We start from the raw sequence: 19,873 nt of genomic DNA on the forward strand, positions 1-19,873 counted from the left end.
AAACAGTAAAATAACCGCTATTTAGCGGACGAGGGACGGTTTCACCACTGTAAACCCCTGGCCCTCCGCCTCCGTATATTTATAGCCAAGAGGGCTGCCTGTAACGTAGACCACGAGCGATGGGCCTGTGGCAAGCGTTTCCGCGCGAATTCGTTGAGAAAGTTGGGAGGTTTGCTACGTAGGCTACTAAGAGCCGCGCACGGCGTGCGAATAAAAAAGACTTCTCGCAGGCCAGGGTTGGATCGGCGGTAAACTGAGTTACTAAGTTTTCTATGCAGGTACTTAATGAACGACAGAAGGAGTTAGAGAATCACAGAGTTGCCTTGGCAACAGCAAAGTCCCAGTACGAACAAGCTAAAGATGGATTACACAGAGCTAAGGAGACTGAGGTACGTTCTTCAAAGTTAGTGTTTCTGCACCTCTCGTATTTATATCCTCAAGCAGAAATACCGTTTTCCCTTACTGTCTAATAACCGCCGCCTACTTAACTCAGTTAGGAGAGCGCCGGTCTGCTGAGCGGGAGTCGCGGGTTCAAACCCCGACCGGACCAAAACTCAGGGTCTTCAAAATAACTGAGGAGAAAGTGCTACCTTTGCAATGACATCTGCAAACGGTTAGACTTTCTAGTCTTCTCGGATTAGGACGAAAAACCGTTACCTGTTTTTTGCCTAAAAATGAACTTAAATTTTCCTATTACGGTTGCCTATAACGATTTGCGATTTGTAATTCAGCAAAGAGCGGACTACACAATTGAAAATCAAAGATCGGTCTGAAAGATAGGTTTTTATTGTATTTTATTGTTTTTATTGTTTTTATTGTATTTTATGTTTTTTTATTGTATAGGATTTTTATCATCTTCATCAGTCCTGTTCGTTCAGCCCTCTTCGTGGCCGAGTGGTCAGCGCGTCGGACTCGCAATCCCGCGGTCCCGGGTTCGAATCTCGCTCTGGCCACTTGTAGGATTTGTTCTCGGTCTTCCCGAGTTCAAATCCTCGGCCACGTTTGTAAATAGCCAACTGGTTGCCTCCCTGTTGGGATTTTTAATAATCGTATGTTGTATTTGAATTCTTTGCTTCTAAGTATTGGGTGGAGAGCCTGTAAAGTAGCTGGATAAGCTAAGTGCAGTTTCCACTATAAACAATCCTTTTAACCTTTAAACCCCACTAAATTTTACAATTTGACTCTATTTTGACTCAAACCATTACGTCCTCTCTCCTCATGTTCTCATATCCTTGTGCGCTTCAAAGTGTGTCTTAGCCTGCGAACAGCAGACGTATTTCCGGTCGTCTCTAAGTGTGTCTGGGACTCCCCTGTGGGATCCACTAAAGAGTTGTCTTGGCCACTTGTTTGTCTTGTCTCCTCAGTGTTTTGCCAATCCACCGCCATGTTCGTTTTTTATCTCCTCCTCTATCGGCCGCTGCCCTTCCTGTCTCCAAAACTCTCAATTTCGGATTCTTTTGGGCCACCAAATCCGTCGGATCTTCCTTAGGCACTTGTTAATAATCACCTACAATTTCTGCTTCAGTTAATTCCTTGATCAATCTCTAAGTTTCTGCACCACACAAATGTAGGGCCATTTGGTAATTTTTTAAAAGGTTTTTGTGTCTCGGAGTTAACTCAATATATTCTGACTTATAAACTGTCCAATATGAGTGTCGACCGAAGCGAGCGGGGATGCTGCGCGTGACTCCCCCAAATGGAGAGGTGAAACCCAGTTAACTCAATACCCTAGTGAAGCAATTCAGTGATTTTGTTAAATCGACCTCGCACGATTACCCGACAAACTCAAATAGAAAAGTTATCAAGATATTACAGAGATTACATCGTTGTCATCATTTGTTTATATACTTACAGGAACAAACTCGACAACACGCAGTCACGATAGTGGCAATGGAAGAAAGACTGTTAAGACTGACTCGGCAAAATCGACAGTTGGAACAGGAGGCAATGCACGCTAAACAGACCACAGGTTAGTAAAATGCTCGTTGGATTGAATTTTTTAAATGCTTTTCACGATTAGCTGTTACCGAGACCACGTTCACGCGAATCCTGACTTTTCTAAAACCGCATCTTTTCTTACCCGGATTCGTGTGAACGGTGTGGGATAAACCAGTCTGGCGAGCGTTTTCACCGAACAAGAGATGGTTTCGGTTGGCGGATTCCCTGGTTTCGTGTGCACAAAAAGGCTAATTCGTGCCAAAAAAAGGATGCGGCTTCAAAAATAACCGGATTCGTGTGGATCGGGCCTAAAGCTGTTGAGCTTGGCCTACTTGTTTCTAACCAGTGTTTTGTCATTGGATTTAGATATGATTTGAAGAAATAATATTGTAACGAGCTTCTACAACTGAAAATGGCAGAAGTTTGCAGTTTGTTAATTGAAAACTGTTGTGTTATTTCTTCAAATCGTAACAAACTTCTACTATCAAGTACGTGTTAGATATGAAAAGTCAAAAAAGGAGCACACCATTGTTCTTTCAAGCGAACCTGTTTTCGTTTACGTTTTGGAAAAAAATATCGGTTTCCTTTCAGAGAACACATTTTTTTGCTTTTCAATTTTTGTTGTATTGATTTTCTCTTTGCTCCCATTTTCTGATGTGTTTTTAAGTCCTTAAAATAATCCAATGCTCAAGACACGTTAATCCTTCTTTTCAGTGGAAAAGAAATAGAATTCCCAAGAGTTCGCGAAAAATAAAAGATCTGTTCTTAGATTATTTATGGCTGGTTTATTTTCAGACGTCTAAGTTGGAGTTCTAAATTTAATGAAGACTGCTTCTAAATCAATTAGCTTCGAATAATTAAGGACAGACTTAGCATTCAAGATATAAATTGTTTTGTTTCTTTTTATCGACACTCGAGATCTGTTATACAGTGTTTAACGTCAACTTTTAAGTATCGTAAGAGGCCTTGACTGACTACTTTGGTGCGTGTTATGTTAAACTGTTTATGAAAAATTAGTATCTCCCTTTTGGTATTGGAAAACGTTGAAAGCAAAATTCAGAGAACTTTCTTTTGTTCTCTGTTGCTTTGCATTTGTACATTAAATGATCTGATTGCGCACGACTTTTTAATGGATGTTAACGGTAATCTATTTAGCCCTTAAATCGTTATGTATCACTTAGGCAATGTTAGAAATTAATTTCGTATAACGATCGTTCTACTAAAAAGTGAGAAAGTTAGATTCTGTCTGGTGAATGAACACCATTTGTTATATAAGTATTCTCTCCGTTTTCTTTCAAACTAGGAAAGACGAATTCTGTCTTTTTAAAATTATAACATGAAAGATGTATATTTTAAAAGACAGTCCCTATAAAGGAATCGTTGCATTACATTACCGTTAACTCTGCAAATCCGGTTTGTATATAACTTCAGCCTTTCAGTGTAAATACTTTTCGTTTTGTCCAAGTCTATCAGTAGGTTTCTGGCCTGTTTCATGATCCGAGATAGTCGGGTACGCGAAATTGAGACCACGCGCTCATATTTCGCGTGTCTTTCACTTACGCGTCATTCTTACTGGCTGAGAGCCTGGAACAGGCCAGTAGGTTTGTGTACGAAGAAATTGTTTGTGTTCTGTTTGTTTACTGCTTGTTTGATGAAGCAAAACAAAAACGTGGATGCGAACATTAGATGAGGACGTTTTGGTTAACGTAAGTTTAAGGACAGAAGTAGTGAAAGATATCATTTTTTGCAGGCAAAATCAGACCGACATCTCCGCACAAAGAATCATCCCGACCCTCCTCCCCTAAGAAAGATCCTATGAACTCCTCTAGACCTCAGTCTCCCAGAAAAGAACCTAAACCCCAGACGAGATCAGTAGAGACGGAGACTGTGCCCCAGACAAGCGTGGAAGCCACTCTGCAGTCAGATGTCTACAAACTGGAACAACTGGTCTTGTTACTAAGGTAACAGCTACTGCAGGACCGTATGTAAACGCAAAGCGAAATACTTGAATCCTATTTTCGTTTAACGCGTTCAAAGCAAAGTACCTCCTGAAAAAAGTTGTCTTCGGATATTCAGTTGCTGTGGTTTTCATGATAAAGGAATGAAATCACAAGCAATTTCCGAGTTCCAAAAACTCTCGCTTTCAAAACGAAGCTAAGGGCGCTCAGTCCATTTGTCAGAACTTGCCGGCCGGACCATTGCCGGACCAGTCAGTTTGAAAATGAAATGGCCTTTTCAAGAGTTTTTGTGGAAAAACCATCTTTTTCGTGCACACTATTCAGTATTTGACTGATCTAGCTGGATAGTTTTGATTAAAAGTGAAATTCTCGTTACAACGGGAAGGGGCTGGCCGCTCAGTTTTGACAAATGGAAGCAGCCTAAGGGTTTTATTTCAGTGCATGGGAATAAAATCTCATTTTCATATCAGTGGCTTCACACATAGCCTCGCTTTGAAACAGAGGCTTGGGGCAACTCGAAAATGGCCTTTTACAGGTCTTACACACTCTCAAACTAAACCTTAAGCATCATTTTTTTTTTAAGTAGATTGTCTCTATGATGTACTGCTTTATAAAATTCAGCATTTATTGCTAACAATACATTTTCAATTGCTCCAATGTGGATTAATTCTGAATTCAACTTTGCCTGTTTGCTGTCCGCCTTTTCCCTTACAATCCGTCCAGTTCTTATCCCAGTCAGGGCAATTGCAAACGACGTTGCGCCCTCGCGTGCATGGGTTACGAGTATAGTTAATTTGTAATGAACACACAGACTACACAAGATCTTTTAAAGACTGCGATATAAGTTTAAACACTTTTTTTCCAAAAAACACATATTTTTTACCTGTTGTCTCCTTCGATGGCCTTCTAGCCTGCGAGCAAGCTCTCCATTTGGGGGATATCGTGAAAAGTACACGCGCGAGAGGCACGCGGTCCCTCGCGGCTTCGCCGCTCGCTCGCGCGTTCGCTCGCTCGCGCTCGCGTTCGCGCGCGGCTCGCTTCGCTCGCCCAAATAGGAGAGCTTGCTCGCAGGCTAATGGCCTTCAAGAAATAATGAATTTTTGTTCTTTTTTTGTAACATCATTTATTTACAAATCGGAGAATAAAAGAATTAGACTACGCGCAGTCTCTCTTTTTTTCTTGGTCCATGACTGCTCGCAGTCTATAAAAGAATAGAAGTAAGGAACGTTCGAAAAGAATCCCTATAGGTTAACTAAATAAGTGAAATACAAAAGGAAGGGTCTGAGCTCACAAGCACGTGGCCTGCTTGGACCCAGACCCCTGAAATATATATTTTTTTTTTAGACGCGAAGCGACCCAAGCTAAGAAAGAGGCTGAAAGTCAAGGAGATGTGGTACAAGCATTAAGAAGGGATCTGGCGGGTGCTGCAGCACGCATGTCTGATATGGCCGGCGAGTTAAGCGATAAACAGAAACAGAAACTGGAACAATACGAGGAGAGGATACTAGAGCAAGACACTGAGCTGGAAGAACAAAGAAAACAGCTCGTGCAGCTGTCTGCATTGGTGGATGAACAGCAAAAGGAGATTAACTCCAGGGAAGACAAACTTAGTGAACAACAAAAGGTATGTGACGTTTGTAAGATATGTAACTCTGTTGCTAAGAGTCTTCATTGGTGGTGATGTAAGACCATGAATAACCCACATATTATTATATTTAAAATATCTTGAGTGCCGTCCAGATCAGAAGAATATGATTCAAGATCACTCGGGTTGCCAACCGCAGCTTAATTAGCTCGGTTGGCTTAACACCGGTCTGCCGAGCGGGACGTGGCGGGTTCAAACCCCGGCCGGACCGACACTCGTGGTGGTCGTCAAATAACTGAAGAGAAAGTGCTGCCTTTGTTATGTCATCTGCAAAAGGATAAGGAGAAAAAACCGTTTGCTCTGTATGGCCGCAGCCTTTGTTCAAATGAAAACTGTGAGACTTTTTTTTATTGTTCATCATATTTGCCGTACTACAGGAAAAAACGTTTAAACTGTTATGAAAAAGAACCCATGCATAAAAGTGCATTAGAATCTGAAAAGCAAACTTGTTGCGAGGAGCGAAATGAAAGGCAACAGCGAAATAAAAAGAGAGCAAATTCCGAAGATTACCCTTCTTCTCCCTCCCCAGTCTTTGCTTGCCGTTTTTTCACCGTAGTTTTTCTATTCGATCGTTGCAACTCAACTGAGAGCCTGAGACTGGTGTTTTTAACTGTTCCTAGGCGTTAGTAAGGCAAAAGCGGGACACGGTCAAGAAGGGAACTGAACTGGTTGAATACAAAGAACAACTGGCCACAAAAATTGACGAGCAGGAGGAGAAGATCAAGATGATTGAGAAAGAGGTGACAATTTTCAGTATTCAATACGTGTTACATCGTGATAATTATTTTTTCGTTTCACTAATATGATTACAGTTTACGTAAAATCAAGCTTTCAGTACTTGAGGTTTTAGTATTGATTAAACATTGCGCCGTTTATTCCAGGTAGTCCGTACATTCTTGTTTAGTTACTTTTTTCTTGTTTAGTTACTTTTACTAAAAATGTCTGGTTGAGTGCTTTGTGTCTGCGACCTTTCAGGCAAAGGTCACAGAGGCTTTGATTAAATTCGCTTCACCAATAAATCACTTTAAAACTTCTTAATATCTCCGATGTTATTAGAAATACAGTTTTTAAAGTATAAAAAAAATCTCCTTCAAATCTACATTTATCCATTTAATTCTTTCTTTTCCATATCAGTCTACTTCGGACTTCGACTTCCTGTCTGTTGGAATTTCTGTCTAGCGTGTCACGCAACGTAAAGCTCCAATTTTGTCACGCACCACTAAAGAAGCTTTAGTTAATTCACCATCAGTTTAATTGCGCTAAAGTCAAGTTTAATCTTTTTTGCCAGTTATCTGGTTTTCTCTACAGAATCTTATGACAGGTGAATTACACGCTCTTGGGCTGCGATGTCGAGGAGAGAGACATGAGCTAGTGATAGCGAGGCAAAAAGAGGCTCTGGCAGAACTCGGAGGCCGAACAAAAACACTGGAGCAATTTAAACCACCACGTAAGTCTTGAAAGTAAATCTGTCTTACATGATAGACTGACGTCTTTGATCGCAGGGCCTAAACAAGAGCTTTGACGAAATCCACATGGATGCAAAATATGCATAGCTTTTTATAAAACTTGAGCGCAATCACATTACATTCATTCTCCAGTCTGTTTCAAGTGACAAAAGAGCAGAAGATTTGGAGTGAAAATTATGTGAAAGACGTCCCTTATTTTCTTTTTTTGCCACGTGAAATGGGAGATGTCTACACGCAAACTATGTCTCCACTTTTCGGGAAAAAAAACTCTTGGGTAATACGCTTGGTTGCGTACAAACCTTGACAGTAGCCTGATCAAGGCCACCGCCCTCTTTCTCAGATCGCGCGCCTTCTTATTTTCGCTTGGCTTCTGTTTATTTGGCGAGGTCCCTACATACTGAGAGCCTGGCACAGTCTACCTTGACGGTGGTTGAACCATGAATGTCGCGAAAAAATTTTAAAAAAAGAAGTGATACGCAGCTGGGGCTAACCAGGCAATGATCTCCACCTTAAGTCCCTTTTACACAGGCAATTTAAATTCGGGCCTAAACTTGAAACTTTTATCGTGCCTTTGGCCTGCGTTTCAAGCGTTTACTACAGCTATGTTCGATTTCAAAAAAAGGGTCGAGGAGTTCCTATCTCTACTCTCCCCAATTTTCCTCTGTCATGAAATTAATGATGGCGGCCGCAGCAATACGATCATAAACAAGCAGCTTTTACCCACTCTAAAAATTCGTCTGCATCGCAATTTAGACAACGGTTGGCTTTATATACTAATAAGTCTTTTCCGTGTTCCACAGATGAAACCTCACTTTTAAAATGAGGCCAAATTGCAAAACCTTTTTCGTGAAAATGACTTTCATTTGCGTTAAAAGTCATTTTCATATTAAAAGCTTCGCACTAACGCTCGTTTTGCAATTTTTGCGGTTTTTTTTTTTTCAGCGATCCGCAAAGATAAGTTCCCGCAAATAAAAATTACCGCATAATCTTTTTCCGGAAAAATTTACTCCAGATTAAATATTCTCTAACTTAAATTCGCCAAGAAATCGTGTCTGTTCAATTACAACTTATCTCTTTCGTTCAGAAACAAAGCGGTTTACAATGAAATATTGACGCACACCGTAGTATTGTTTGAAAATATGCATTTCTTTGCACGTACTCAATAACAACGAAAATATTGTCAATGCTGGGTATTGGGTACTTTCTGAAAATCGCAAAAATTAATTCCCAGCAAGAAAAACCAGTCTATCCTAATCGGAAGAATTAGTTCCCGCAAAACACAAAAAATCACCAATCCGCAAAAATAAACTCCTGCAAAAATTTCGTGCTTCATGGTGTTGGCCCGTAACGTAGGATTTGCCAGGGACACGTTACGTGTAATAGACGTATTTCTAGTTGATAAGATGGTTTTTTTGTTACGTTAGTTCCAAATCATGAACAAGCTTTACAGCAGATTGTGGCTCTCAAAAAGGAAGTCAGTGAACTAAGGGCGAAGCTGGCCTCCCAAGAAGAGGACTACCACAAAAGCGAAGGCGAAATGCATGCTGAGGTAACAGACGTATCAGTGTGATGCTCTTCTAATTCATGGAGTTCTTCGCTTGTGTTTCCCCTTGACTTCATATTAAAAAGCGACGTCCTTTTGGCGCGTCACGTATTCTGTTAGGAAGGATTGCGTGACAAAGGGTCCCGTGGTCATAGCGGACTACGCGTAGTCCCTGGTTATTTTCTTAGGAATAGTAAAGCAACCGAGTTACTCAAGCGCGCTAAAATCACGACCCGAGTGTCACCTTCTTCGCGGGTGGCGATTTTCACGCGCGCCCGCGTTATTTGCTTGCTGTACTATTCCTGAGTACATTTGAATATCAGCGTGGCAGGCGAAGGGGTAGGAAAAGAGAGGAAAAGGGAGGTTTTCCCCCTCCTCCTCTCCCTCCCCTTTTTGTGCCTGTCACGCAGGCTGTCACTGAGAAGAATGATGGGCTACTCGTAGACCACCCTAGTCAGGTCGTTTGTAGAGTGAGTCCTTGCTATTATTTGCCCTCTATACTTTCACAAGACTTTGTTGTATGACAAAAATAATCATTTTTGCTCACTTGAAAGAGTTCAAGTATGATCCAGCAAACTGAAGAGGCTGAAAATAGGCTAAAAACTGTCGTGGGCCATTGTAAGAGTGTGTCATAGATCCTTCTTCCCCTATTTATTTCAATAATTTAATATTCCGCGAATGAACGTTTACATGTTCAAATGCTATAGCATGCTCTCCATGCCGTGATAGTCGTTTGTGAAATACCTTATATCTGTTTCCTTGTAACAGCTCAGAGTTCGTCGTGAGCAGGCTTCTGCCAGTCTCGCTGAAACCGATTTGGAAAAAGGCGCTCACCAGCAAACAAAGGAAGCATTAGATCTCAGTGAAAAGACGGTGAGTTGATTTTAATATAAAGACGAAAAAATTAGTGAGGAGTATAAGAGCTTGAGCAAAAGCGTTTTTGAGCGACCGAAACTAATGGCTTGACGCTAATAAATGTACGCTCCGGTCATCATTCGCCGCTCAAAAGGCCTTGGCATGAGCGCCTTATTGGCAGCTTTTTGCAGAAGTAAATACAAAGACGGGGTAATCTGTCAAGTGTGCCTTACTGCAAATAGTTCACATGCTATGTTATAATATAAAGGTGAAATATAGTCTTTCATGAAAAATTGATTCAACTTTCAATGATAGTTGATAGAAGATAGTGTCGGTTCATCTTTTTTTTCTAAAGTAAAAAAAACTAAAGGATACCTAATTCGTCCCATGAAAAGGAAGAACGAAAAAGGAAATGAATGATCAAGATTACTACTGCCCTTCATGCACGTTTTTGTGCGCACGACAGTAGTACCCTCTGCTGTTCCCTTTCGAACGCCTGGCACGGTACCAAACGCTGTTCGGAAAATTAGCCCGCGCTCCTCTGGGAGGACTGAGACAGCGGCGGAAATCGAGTCCATTACTTCGGAGGCTGCAAGACTATTCTTGCGTCGTTTTATTTGAGCGCGTCACTCCTCTGTCCTTCAAACACGCAAAGAAACAAGGTATTTCAGTTGCGTAAGTCGTTATTTTTCCAGGCTTTTTTTAACTTTAACTGTTTTTTCTTTTCGCAGTATCTGAAGTTGGCTCGAACACTCGGTGCTCTGCTTGAAATAGACTCGTTACCAGGTTGTCGCTCAATGGCGCACCTCCCAGTGGAGGAAAGAGAGAGACTGGAACTAGACAGGACCAAGGTAATTAGAGTTTTAATTCCTGCTTAAAAATACGACCTGTGTATACTGTTACATGTACATGTGTCTTTGTTTCACAATGCTAGAATAAAAGTACTGAAGATACCACAACACGTAATCGTTAAAAAAATACCAATGACACTTAAATAGTCGAAGCTTTCTTAACGGACGCTTGCGCAAGAGCTGAGGACGGCTCTACTTGTGGTTGGGTCGATCAAAAAACTCTCATTTTACTCGCCATTGAAAATGAGTCAATAGCGCCTCGAGTAAGATCTGCGATATTTGTGTTTTAAATAGACTGCTCCAAGCGTGTGATAAAAACCAATTGACGTAACATGCCCTGAACCTGTGCGATATGTTTTGGAAGATCATTTCAGTTTCACTAGGCCAACAGAAAAGAGATATTGAAGTTGAATTTCTTAGATGAAAGTTATTTTCCTTAACCCATTCGCAGAAGAATCAACACATAAGTCAACATATTGTAATTAGGTGGTTCGTTGTTTTTCTTCGTCTATTTCATGAGTGAGGGGATAGTTAATTGTTTTGCTTTAGTTTTGTTTCATGTCTGAGCTCCCTTCTTTTGTATCCATTCTTTTGAGTGATTTCTATGAAGTTTTAATTTTCCCTTTAATTTATTTCCCTTTGAATATCAGGCTGTGGAGCTGATGGTCACTAAAGTTCAACAGATGAACGATCGAATGGAAAGAAAAGTCCAGCTTCTGGGTTCTTATGAAGATGACTTGGTGCATCTAAGGTAAAGAGACAAGAAACAAAATAAGTAAATAAATAAATGCACTTTATTTTAGTTTCAATGTATTTAGAACGAAAGTACCAATTGTGGACACTATTTTTACGTCTCCTACTGGAAACGGGACTGCCATTTTACGTGGTCATCTGAGCCACCCGACGGTCTAGCCGCTCGCACTGCAAAGGGAGTACCTTCATTTCTTAGTCAATTTAAGACCCTGAGTGTTGGTCCGGTCTCGGGAATCGAACTCGCGACGACCGCGACCTCCTGCTCTGCAGTCAAGCGCTCTACCGACTGAGCTAATCCCGCTGCGGTTATAAAATGTCTTATAAAAAATGCTTTTAATTTAACAACACCATAGACCGTTCACAGTCCCCTATTTTTGGTAAGATCTTAAGGGTCGAGCTCTTACCGGTACGGCGACTATCTGGGTCTCATATGTACCGAGGGGGCGGGCTTCGGGGTCCCCGCCCCTTAAAGTAGATTTCACGCTCATCCCAAGACTGGACTCGGAAAATTTAAAACTAAGATGGCAGCCTGATCTCGACGATTTTACGAAAAAATAGTTGACTGATAACAGTCTAACATCACACAATTGTTCTGGAACGCTAAAACCCAGGCAAATATCCTGAATTAATCCGCGATCAATTCCATAATTCTCATTGCCTATGTCTTATAATGGTCTCGGTTATAAAAGGAGAATTTCAAACGATAAAAGCAAAGCTCCTGTTACATCTTGTCGTCATGGCCTCGTTCTTCTATTTTCCTTGATTTATAGACTGTTCTTAGACCCCTATTTTTCAGTAGCATCGTCGAGATCGAGTTCTTACCCTTGGGGGCATCCAGCTTGGTTTCAATTGTACTGGATCTGGCCTGGGGATTTCCGTTGAGTAACAAATCTACTTAGAGGGCGGGGGAAAGTTTAGGAGGAGACGAGAAAAATTTCTATATTTCTCCCCTGCCTCCCGCCACCGCTAAAACCTCGACACCACCCGACCCTCGGTACATTCGAAACAAAGATGGTCGCCCGTAACGGACTCGTAACGTTAAGTGCTCGATCTCAACGATGTTATGACAGAATAAAGGACAGTGAACGTTTAGAAGTCAGGGTAATATGTCGGGAAGGTAAATGTGTACACCTATATAAAATAAATAGATGGAAAAAGTGAAGATTTTTGTGGTCGAATTACGCGAAATATTTCGTCCTTCGTTTTAGAAATAGTGAGACAGTGGCAGGACAGAAAACGGCTGAAGCTACAGGACTTAAGGTTGGCGTGTTGCTCGGATATTGTTAGTTGCAGTTGTGTAGAACGTGTCCTTTTCTTCATTATAAGATAATGTAACATCTGTTTGTACCGCATCCCTTAGCCTTCGTAGCTGGCGGGATTAGCGGGAGTGCTGTAGTTTTTTGGCGGCGGAGCCGCGTGAAGATTAAGAACTAGCTGGTCAAAATCCCTAGCGGCTTTACCGCTCGCTTCGTCAATAAATTACACCTGGCACAAGCATCCCGCCCGCAACGCAGGCTACCGCATCCCTCTCTAATAACTTTGTAGGAAGAGAAGGCTAAATAATGGGATCAACGTTAAATTCACCTAACCTAAAAACTCTTTGTTTACGACTGTTTTCATTAAGGCTCTTACTGACATAGGACATTAGCGTTAAGCCGTGAAGTTATTGCCATAAAGTCTATGAAGGGTCATAGGGAAGTGGATTGTATTATTCATTCCTTTCATTGGTTAATGTGCGGGGCCCAGTTATTCGAAGGCCAATTAGCGCTGAACCGAGGTTAAATTTCAATTCGGGTTTCTTTTTCTTTTGATCAAAAGCATTTTTTCGAATAATTTTATCTATTCCTTTGAGAGCATCCAATCATCAAATTATAACGAAATTTATTAAACTGTATTCGATTTTTAAGCTTTCGTATCTGAATTCAAATTTCCTACTTACCCTGGGTTATCTTAATCCAGCTTTGAACATCCCTGCCCAGATTACATTAGAGCTGTTTTTTTTTTTTTTACTGGAATTTTTCACTCTGATTTTGTCGTATTGTACCTCATAGATGGATGTTCGAAATCGCCAGGAAGAGATCGCCTACCTTAGAGCATCAATGAGTAGATTAAGAGACGACCTGGATCAACAGCGGAGACTTAATGTTTGTTTAAAGGAAAGAAAGGTAAGATGATTGTACACTTTGTACACTTTTTACACTTAATGTGCAAGAACCAAGTAACCGCCTTGACTGACAGTTCTACTTCTATTCTACCTGTGACAACAGGTAAATCAAGCTCACAATAAGAGCTCGTAAGCAACACTACCTCACATAGCTAATTAATAATGGTATTAAATACGACTGAGTGGAGTCCAATTCGGTCGTTAATCATACGAGTGATAAACCCGATTTGTTTAATCACGAGTATGATTACAGACCGAATTGGACGACACGAAGTTCTGTTACCAATTACCCATGACTGTAACAAATTTAATCAAAGCACGAGAAATTCCGAGAGTTTTTTGCTAGCAGGGACTAAAAAAGCCATTTAAGCGCGCGCGTGATGGCGCGTACTGTCCAATTACTTAGGCATGACGCGTACTGTCCTATTAGTGCTGAAATCGGTACAATTGATAGCCAATCAGATTTGAGGATCGGCGGGGCTAAATGCAGGGTGCATTCGCAGGTCAGAAAACTGTCCGCGAGAGAAAAACTAAATGTGGTATCCTTCATTCTCGTATCCGATCTACTCTCACTTGAAACAGAGAGTTTTGAAAGGTTTGTGAAAGAACCTTGTCGGCAAAAAACAACTAACTTTGTTGGCTTTTTTACTTGTGGCCAGAAATTTACCATGGATATGGATGAGAGTGATACAAAGAGACAAACACATAGCTGTTACATGGACGAACACACCAGATACAAGGTGCTGATTGATAAGTATACTATATAATATACAGTAAATATTGTTTCACTGTCCATGCACTCGTTAGTTGTGGCAAAGTTCCCTTTCGTAAACGGTTGCTGCCATTTTTAAGACACTTGTTAGGACATTTTTTACCCGTGATTGAGAGTGTTTCTATTAACAAGAAGGTCAATCGTACCCCAGGGTCGAACCCGGACCTTTCGTATCCTAATCCTTCTCCCTTACCACTATACTACAACACCGATTCGCCAAAATTTGGAAAAATTTAAGTACATAAACTAGTAAACTGTCTTTCTTAAAACTGATACATCAATAATAGGTGACCCTAGCCTTTTCTACGACTATTCAAAAACGCAATGTATAGGTTTAACTAGGGCTAAAAGCGAAGCTCTCGTTAATATACTTTTTGCCCCATTGTAATTTTATTATTGTATATTTGTTATTAGTAAAATCCAACTAGTGGTCTATTATCAATGCTGTGTTCTGATTGGTTGAACTACTACTAGGCTTTATGTTATAGCCCACTAGTAGGGAAAAGCGCCGGCTTTGAAAACCAAAACAATGGCGGCTGAATCGCGTTTTGCTAGCTAAAGTTGTTTTGTCTCGATATTTTTGACCAGCTAGTTGGATTTTACTAAAACAATTATCCCTCTCGCCCTCATGGCCTCTGAGTCAATAGCCCATGAGGCCGATATTGACTCAGAGCCCATTCGGGCTCGAGTCATAATTGTTAATTATTGTATATTACGACAGAATAGCCCCGTATAGAGGAGTCGTAATAAAGTGTATGTTATGTTATGTTATGAGTTACTCAAACAAACAAATGCAATCATATAATGCTAAACGGTGACGGCAACGAGAACGGCAAAAAATATCAATTGTTCTTATTAGCAAAAAAAAAAGCTTTGCAAGTGCAGCACGCTTTTTTGTATATTTATTTGACGTTGTTTTGCACGACGACAACATGAAACGTCCCAGTTACACATCTTGTATAGGAAATGTCGTATGTGCTCACTAAAATTGTTGTTGCTTGTGTCCTTGGTCGCTTTTTTTTTTCACTGCCGCTCATTGTCACCTCGCTGGCTGCTGGCATTTCTCATTTTCTCACCGCCTTTCTCTCATGTTTTTCATCCAACGAAATTCGTCTCTTTTGTTTTGTACCTAACGCTTTACCTCTTTCCCTGTTATCCACGCCAGTAATGACAAAAAAATGTAGTCAGACTCGATTTTGTTGTTGTTTTTTTCTCTCTAAGAGGTTCGGGTGGCCATGCGATGACCCGCCAAAAAGCCTAGTGTTGCATTTGGGTTGCTATACCTGTTGATTGAATTATTTCACATTGGTATACCTGTGGTGCGGACGGAACACGTACGGTCACGTTATTTCCAAATTTTCTCGTATGCATAGATAACCAAATTTTCTTACTCATAGTGCTCCACTGCGCGCTTGACTGTTCACAGTCCCCTATTTTCCCGTAAGATCGTCGAGATCGAGCGCTTTGCGTTACGAGCTGCCATCTTGCACGAGTGTCAAAACTACTTAGGGAGCGGGGAGTGGTTTGGGGGGAAGCGAGAAAAATAGGGGGACTGTAATAACATCACTGCAGCTCGCGTTCACGGAGCGCGTTGTACCAGCAACGCAGGCGTTTGATTGTTCATTAAACGATAGATGTTAATTTGCCTTGACAACGGGTTTAGTTGAAGTTGCCGACACTGACAAGTCGCTGACGAGTCGTCGTTTCTTTTAAACGTATGCTTTCATAACACATAAGGCACATCTTGCGCAAACACACGAAGGATTTTTGGTATTTTGCGGATGAATCACGTAAGCCAACATGCTTTTGAATCAGCCCGGCCAGTGATGTTATTACAGACCCTCTATTTTTCTTTCTTCCTCCCAAACCGCCCCCCGCCCCCCTAGTAGTTTTGACACTCATGCAAGATGGCAGCCCGTAACGCAAAGTGCTCGATCTTGACGATCTTACGGGAAAATAGGTGACTGTGAACAGGCTACTGCGCGCACTCTCCTTTACTTCTGGCCTTATTGTAACTTAATTAATCCAGGGAATGTATTACATGTACCTTACCAATGGTAGCGTCGACCGTTAAAAGTGGCAACGACCGTAACGAAGGGGAAATAGGCGTCGTCGTGATTTGTTACCTTTAGTGAGTGATTATGGAGGTGAGTCAGATGCCAAGACAAAGCATCTATAATTCTTATTCTGCCTCAGCCTTCGGCTCAATTAATAACACTTTCCTCGACCTTGATTACTCCGAATATCACACGAACCTCATCCAATAATTGTTTATAATTAAGTATGTAATTTCCGTTACAGGAGGAACTTAAAAAGAAAAAGGCAGCAGAGAAACTTAAGAGGAAAAATTACGAAATAGAGTCACTCAAAAAGGTAAGAAATGTGGGAGAGTTTTTCATGTATTTACGGTATGATGTGGTCGTCCTGGATTGGTAATATTTAATTCTATAATCTATAACTGACTTCAATTAGGTTTACTTAATTTCAGACTACATTACGGAAGAAGATCGGCGACAACATTGTTGAGACATTTTCCTCAAATGGTGTAACTTCGGAGAACAAAACAATCCACACCTCTCCTCTGTCCCCTCCATTCAAAGTTGGGGTGTTTTATACTTTCTACAAGTAACTTGAACAGCAACACAGCATTGTACCGAGGGGGTGGCAAAAAGTTAGACAGGCCCTTTAGGGCAAAGTGTCTCAATTAATTTTGTCGCCAATGGTAGATAGAGAGTTATGCAAGTTATAAAGTGTATCTAATGAATAATGGTAAAAGTAGAATTTTATAAAAGCTTTTGAGAATGTGTGTAGTGGCTACAGTGGCATATCGTGTAGAGATAATGACCACACAGAAAATAAGAAAGATCTGTTTCAGCCCCAAAGTGCCAATTCAGCCCTGCAGGTCAATGTCTGATCCAGCCCCTCCTGGAGTCATTCAACACAGTTCAAGCGAAAACAGCCCAATCTAAAGGCTCTTCCAGCGTACGCTGGGGCTCATTTCAGCCATTGGGTCCAAATCAACCCTAGGTAGCTGGACTGTATTGGCCCTGATTTATGGGAGCTAAATTAGACTCAAAAATAGGACTGTATTTTACTTACCAAAACGGCCCCATTTTTAGGGCTAAAACAGATCTTTCTGATTTACCGTACACCTACTTTATAACTGAAATCCTCTCTTGCTGAAATGCAGAGGGAAATTTGGTTGAAGCCTTGTTTTTCGTACATTTCAGCATTTTCCCCTTAAAATCTTGACGAAACTTCATTGGGTCTAAAACTGCTGAATTAAAATTTATGGAAGGTGCTAAATTGGTCGCCTGTGTACAGTCTCCCCCCCCCCGCCTCCTCCCTCCTCTTTTGCTGAGGGAAGGGGGGTCTGTACACGGGCTACTCAATGTGCTGCTCTGTCATTGGTTAAGGCGCGGCGTTTCTAAGATCTCTGCGCGCCTTCGAAACTGTGGTTGCGTTGTCTGTGCTAAACTAAATCTGCCTACTTTTTTACGTGTAAACTCTTTTCATCCCCTCTTTCGTCAATTCTCAATTCACCCCATTTTCCCTAAAAATTCAATCTCAATGCCCCTATAAATGACTACGCGTGATGTGAACGTGTAGAAGCTAAGGTGTCTGAGGTTGTATTTTGTTAATTTATAGGAACTTATATCCGCTGACCGAGAACTGAATGAAACTACAGTCAAGTTGCAACTTCTTGAGTCCAGCAGGGTAAGTGGAACTCCGTTTTGTACATGTATTAACCTTCCTTAGCGGACATTGTTTTGGCTCAAAACATAAATAGTTTTCACAAAATTGAACTTTGTTATCTCTGACAACACATAGTTCCATTCCCGATGTCAATGGTCATTAAGGGACACTAGTACCAAGAATATTGTGTTTTTTTTTCCTTTAATCTTCTTGATGTGTTTCCCTCCGTGGAGCAGTCATATTTGACTAAGCCATTTACTGGTAGGCGTGTTTTATTTACCATCATTCGTAAGTCTACCATTTCGTCAAGCCTCTGAAGTCGCCGAAGCCCGAACTTCTGGACCAGTTAAACTTGTTCTCTATCGTCAAACTGGTTTTTCGAGTGCGAGCATCTGTTTATTGATAAACCGCTGCACCCGTTGTAACAAGCGCAGACGTGGGTTGGAAACTGTGTCTTAGCAACAAGCAGCACATGCTCATGCTTACCCGATTAATGCAGTCTTTCCAAAGGGTGGAAAATTAGAAATTCGTGACAAACGTATTCGTTTTTATTCTGTTTCAGAATAATCTAACGTCTCGCAGCGGTCATAGTGAAGACAGCGCTTTACTAGATTATGATGAGTGAATGAGTTACTGCATCTCCGCTACACGGGACTGACGAGTATGAGCCCACGATACCATAAAGGTTGTTCACGCCCTCCGCTTAGTATGATCAATGGTCATACACGTGATCTGCGCGTGCCAAGCAAGCAATCCGGCGTGATATTAGTCGTATCTACAATATTCTGAGCGGGAAGTTTGCCTCACATCATGGGAAAAACTTTCACTGTTCTTAATACTTGAACATAGTGTAAATAAAATGAAAAACATCAGAATATGCAATCATAGGACAAAAGGACGATCCAGTTGTTTTCAATGGCAACCTGGCTTGACTGAAAGAGTGAAATAGAGTGTGTTAAAGATTATGCAGTGTCAGTATGTTAAGCCGAACCCCTTTAGATTAACTTGTGTAAATACAAACGAATTTATTTTAAAAATAAATAATCGCGACTGATAACAAAGGTGATGCACAGCGAAGTTTTTCGCAGATACTATCAGTTTGACCAATCAAGTATAATAACGCACAGTTTCTCGTTCCCCCCCTTTTTTAAGCGGCGGTTGTTCACAAAAACAATTCAAATTTGTTTTTTTAATTCAATATTTGTCTTTTTTCGTTTAAAGCCTCCTCATAAAGAATTGTTTTGTTATGAGCCAATTTTTCCTTAGTTTCTATTGAATACCTAGTTGTGAACTCTACATGTACGTACCTTTTTCCCTAGAGGAGAAAAATAAATTGATATATGAGATCTAAAGAGGATCCCCCGTTAATTTATAACCCTCTGGCAAGCCCTCAGTCCCCAAAAAAATTCTATCATAGCAGATTTTATGAATTGACGTCTTCGTTTTATAGCTGTAAGGTATAATTTATTACGGCCACGTTTTCTGCATCCAGTGGATGTTGGACATAAGTTGTTTTCATTTCCAAGGTGTTGGAATGGAAAATGACTTGTTGTCCAATACTTAGGGTGCGTTCGATTGGGAAATCTGGATTTAGATTTTAAAATCCGGATTTCGGATTTGCAATAAAACGCCAAATCCAAAAACGGATTTCAACGCTGAGAAATCTGTTTTTGGATTTCCTATTTAATGTTCGATTGGGAAATCCGAAAAGGGATTTGAAACTGACTGTCCTTATGAACAGTGGTCTTGCACGCGCGCGCATAATTAGCAAAAAAAGACCGCTGGTCACGAGAACAGTTTTGCAAATCCAGGTTTCCCAATAGAACGCAATCTTATATTCGGTCGGCAGGCTCCGAGAAAGCTTCCTCTTTTCTCACAGAGTCTCAGTAAAGCGTTTTAAATAGTCATATTCGATGTGTAAAGTGAGTTCATGATCAGCTCGTTACCTGCAACCATCTCTCCAGGGAAAAAGGGCTCTTCGAAAAGGAGAGTAATGCTACTTTATCACTGAATTTTTGTTTAACTTTTGATTGTGCAGCCGGTGAAAATACGATTAATGTATTAGGTACACTGATGTCTAGAGGTGTTATGCATGTGAAAGGAAAATAATTTACAGAGTAGGAAATGAAATTAGATTGAAGGGGATCGGTTTTCTTGACAGTTTTGTGGATACGTTATGCAGTACTACACCACATCATCTGCTCATGTTGCGGACTGTGCATTTTATGGAGG

At 40.9% G+C, this 19,873-nt stretch overlaps 1 protein-coding gene across 1 annotated transcript in view; it reads left to right on the top strand.

The window, feature by feature from the left end:
- LOC140924970 (forkhead-associated domain-containing protein 1-like) overlaps positions 1–18,665 on the top strand; it is a 38,758-nt gene extending 20,093 nt beyond the window's left edge. The window contains exons 17-32 of the mRNA XM_073374963.1: positions 279–389; positions 1,855–1,969; positions 3,689–3,899; positions 5,241–5,520; positions 6,162–6,281; positions 6,850–6,988; positions 8,432–8,556; positions 9,319–9,423; positions 10,137–10,256; positions 10,907–11,007; positions 12,218–12,269; positions 13,061–13,174; positions 13,833–13,913; positions 16,247–16,318; positions 17,594–17,662; positions 18,204–18,665. Coding sequence (XP_073231064.1) covers positions 279–389; positions 1,855–1,969; positions 3,689–3,899; positions 5,241–5,520; positions 6,162–6,281; positions 6,850–6,988; positions 8,432–8,556; positions 9,319–9,423; positions 10,137–10,256; positions 10,907–11,007; positions 12,218–12,269; positions 13,061–13,174; positions 13,833–13,913; positions 16,247–16,318; positions 17,594–17,662; positions 18,204–18,266 — 1,878 coding nt within the window. The 3' untranslated portion in view covers positions 18,267–18,665. The remainder of the gene's footprint in view (positions 1–278; positions 390–1,854; positions 1,970–3,688; positions 3,900–5,240; positions 5,521–6,161; positions 6,282–6,849; positions 6,989–8,431; positions 8,557–9,318; positions 9,424–10,136; positions 10,257–10,906; positions 11,008–12,217; positions 12,270–13,060; positions 13,175–13,832; positions 13,914–16,246; positions 16,319–17,593; positions 17,663–18,203) is intronic.
- Positions 18,666–19,873: the final 1,208 nt, after the last annotated feature.

This window comes from Porites lutea, chromosome 1 (assembly GCF_958299795.1).
Source record: "Porites lutea chromosome 1, jaPorLute2.1, whole genome shotgun sequence".
Classification (NCBI taxonomy): Eukaryota; Metazoa; Cnidaria; class Anthozoa; order Scleractinia; family Poritidae; genus Porites; species Porites lutea.